The sequence below is a fragment of the Buceros rhinoceros genome, unplaced genomic scaffold (genome assembly GCF_000710305.1).
Source record: "Buceros rhinoceros silvestris isolate BGI_N320 unplaced genomic scaffold, ASM71030v1 scaffold14338, whole genome shotgun sequence".
NCBI lineage: Eukaryota > Metazoa > Chordata > Aves > Bucerotiformes > Bucerotidae > Buceros > Buceros rhinoceros.
Genome location: NW_010427519.1, coordinates 35,795 through 39,415, shown reverse-complemented (window position 1 = coordinate 39,415; position 3,621 = coordinate 35,795). Strand labels below are relative to the sequence as shown.

Sequence of the window (3,621 nt, the reverse complement as noted above, 5' to 3'; positions counted from 1 at the left end):
GCATCGGTGATAAACTCTTATTCGAAGGTCCAGAGTAAAATAATTGCAAGTGGTTTTATTGCCTGGAATATGCTTGAGCCAAACTTCCAGACCTAAGCAGCCTGCTCTTTTGTCAGGTGCAGAAATTACCTCTGAGAAACAGTTTGTGCGCTCTTCCCCCACTCCAATCTCAGCAAGAAGAACAGTAAGTTCCAGAAATCCCATAAAAGCCTCTGTTTTGCACAATGCGATTTCCAGAACTCTAACCAGTAGTTCTTTTCCAGTCTCTGAGATAGAGTTATTTTAGGATTATTGCCTGTGTGAAGCTGTACCATGTTCACAAGAGTCCTTTCTCTTGTTTTCCAGCTTGCTGGAAAATCCTGGCCTTGCAGTAAGGCAGCTGACTCTCGTTCCCGGTGCAACTACAAAACTTGGAAATGGCCTCTGTGTCAGGTTAGTCCAAATTATAATTCTGTACCAGCCACACTCCAGCTAACTCTCTTCTTTCTTGCTTTGCCAAAATTCAGCCAGACTTTTCTTGCTGGTTTTCTGCCTGTCTTTTTTAAAAAACATAAAAATATAAAGAATATAAAGAACACTTATTGCTCTTTAGTATTCCACCTCACGGTCGCTGAGCAATGACTGGCAATTGTCATCATGGCTGTCCTTCTACAGTGTTTCTTCTCCCACTTTTTCAGGCACTTCTGTGGGTCGAAGCATACCAGTCGAAGTGGATGAATCCATACCATGGTCCCCTTTTCCCGAACATGTCTTGGAAAAGGCTTTGCAACTTTCTGGAGAGGATATGGAGGATGAGGAGTCCCAGAGATCACATGTCACTCAAAGGTCTCAGCCTGTGGCCAATCTATCATGCAGAGCACCAGCACATCACCAGCCAGCCCAATCCTTGGAAGTGGACAGTAGCTTGTGGTCAAAATATACCAATCCTCATGGAGATGGACACTTCTGTTCCTCCAGTGAATCAATAGCTGGAGTAGTTCCCTCCAAGATGCATCTTGTAGCTATGGACAAACCAGGCATGCAGCCTAGATCACAGCTTTCAGCTGACACTGGGCACAACCTCAGGAAATCAGAGAAGAGCTTGTCTGATGCTCTCAAGGACTCACTGGAGGAGAGCAGCCACGAGAGTTCACGGTCACAGCAACCCTCAGGATACAGACCCCCAGCAGAGCTGGGGACCATGGACACAGGGTGCAACTCCCAGTCACGAGATGTCATGGGCATCAGGCAGCTGGAGCCCCCCTTACCACTGGTGTCTGTGCTGAACCCTCAGGATCTCCCAGGACCACTGATCTCCAGAGAGTTTTTTGGACCTGAACATCAGCAGTGCCCTGTGTGCCAGCACCTGCCCCATCCCAACACCTCTTCGAATGCCCATGGCTACTTTGGGCACCGCTGCCCAGCAGAGCAGCACCCCCAGGGCCTATGTGAGTAGCGCAGCTTGCGCCACGGGAGGTTTTGCAGGTGTATCACAGCCGTCACTCACCAAGGCGGTGTTTTCCTGAAGTACTTAATGGCGATGCATGGCATGCAATTATTAACCTTTTTAAACACCTATCAGCAGTCCATTTTTATATTTCCAGATTTGGGGGTTATGCAGCCAGACTCTCTGATGCAGAACTGCTGAGCCAGATAGAAAGTTAAAGAGCTCACAGTTACTCGTCAAATGAAGGCTAATGATTTTTCCTAGAAACTAGCCTTTGTTGGTCACGCTGAGCAGACACAGCCTTTTCCCTGCTGGTATTTCATATTCTAGTCATTTCCTTCCTCCTTGCATCAGTCATTCAGCAGCCTTCTGTACCAGCTTAATTCCTGTTGTTTTCATAGATCTCCTTGCTCCTGCTTGGATCCCCAAAGTTGAGAATTTCCTGTCAGAACTGGGACGGGAGGTTACCCTTGATCTCTGTAAACAGTATCTCCCAGCATTACTACCAGAGTGACCCATGTGTTTTATTTCTGTGTGAAAAGAGCGTGACATCCATCATCCGCGGTTTTTTCTGTTGTCAGATGAAATGAAAGCTCATTACTTAAAATGGAGCCCTCTCTGCTGCTGGTGATCGTATCACTGAACGCTGATGCGACTCTGTCAATACGGGTGTTTTGGCTCTCGGAGACTACAACGCGGTTTACAGCCTGCTATTAATTAGTATTCCTTTTCAGTCACTGAGATCTTTATCTGTTACGAAGTGAGCTTTGAACATTCAACAGCAATATCATTGTTTTAATGTAATTTATATTACATTAGACTCATGAAACCCTGGCCCATTTTGGGCTGTCTTTGTAATAAAAAGCTGTAGGCCTGTCCTGATAACCTTTTTTTTTAACCTTCTGTTGACTCTACAGCATTTATATGTTTCAGGAGTTCTGTCATTCCAGCAATGTGTTATAATTAGGTCTATGAAAGAGAGAGAGTATCAGAGCCTCAGTTTTCACCTCTGATCTTGGGACTTTTTAAAGGGGAAGGGACTGCAGATGGGCTTTCATCCGTGTCTACAGCTGAATGTTTGCAAAAAGTCTTCTGGTTTTCTTTTTGTACCTTCTCCTTTCAGTTCAGCTTTAAGCAGACAAAGAGCTGGTTGCACAACACCCCTCACTATTTACCTCCATTTACCTCCTCCACACGCGGGCATGGTAAGAAGTAGGACATTTACTGAATGAGGCCGTTTTGTGTTAAAGCAGGAACTCTGAAAGGCTTTCTTTAGAAAAATCACTGCCGTTTCAACCATATCCAGAGGGCAAAGAGAATCGAATGAACTCAGATGGCTGGAGCAGATTTGGTCAGGACCAAGGAGCTGGCAACTGTACTCCTGTTTCTCACATGCCCAGTGCAGCGTAAATCACCTCCTGACAGCTCCTCGCGTTTCAGATAATTGGTGGGCAGTGGCAACCCACAACAAAGCTCTGCAGTTTGTGTGTTGCAACACGCCTCTCCCAGGGAACAGCAATTGTGCCCGTAGGCGCTAGGCTGGCTCTGGACATCTGCTATTTGAGATAGAACAGCAAAACTGCTTCTGAAGTCAAAGAACTCCTCTCAGCAACGCTGTGTGTCCAGGGACTATTATTTCAGATATTTTTATGTCAGAGCTGCTGGTGCGTGCGGGCACCTCCGCCAGGCCATGCTGTGCTTCTGAACAGCCGTGGTTACATCCGTGAAAATACTGGCACATCGGATAGGTCCAAAGGAAGCCGGCAAAGTGTTGGCTTAAAAACCTGCAAACCAGACTGGATCTCCCAGAGCCCTGCCGCGTTCCCTAGAGAGCTATTCATGAGGAACCCATGAGAAGACCATAATTCCTTTCAGTGTAGTTCTCTCAGCCTCTTTCACTCTGTCCTGTTTCAAATAGCTAAGAGGGAGAGCAGGAAAATCTCCTGAAACAACCTCAACAAATATGATGATGCCGTCTCACAATTTCATCAGGAATCCTTTTGCAATTGTGGGCTTGGCTGGGTTTTTTTAAAGTGTTGGCTCCTGGAATTGGACTATTTCATGAGAGTTTTGTTTTCTTTCTTTTTTTTTTAACTCCTCTTTTAAAAAGAAAAGTTTAGTCCTCACAGCTGCTAGGAAAAGGAAAGCATGACCCCAAAATAGCTAAAAGGGTTTTTTAAAATGGTCTAGGAGAG

The 3,621-nt window shown here is 45.7% G+C and overlaps 1 protein-coding gene across 1 annotated transcript in view; it reads left to right on the top strand.

The window, feature by feature from the left end:
• Positions 1-416: 416 nt before the first annotated feature.
• The window catches only part of TRAF3IP2 (TRAF3 interacting protein 2), an 18,514-nt gene continuing 15,309 nt past the window's right edge, over positions 417-3,621 (top strand). The window contains exons 1-2 of the mRNA XM_010141936.1: positions 417-432; positions 678-1,427. Of these exons, the coding sequence (XP_010140238.1) occupies positions 417-432; positions 678-1,427 (766 nt within the window). The remainder of the gene's footprint in view (positions 433-677; positions 1,428-3,621) is intronic.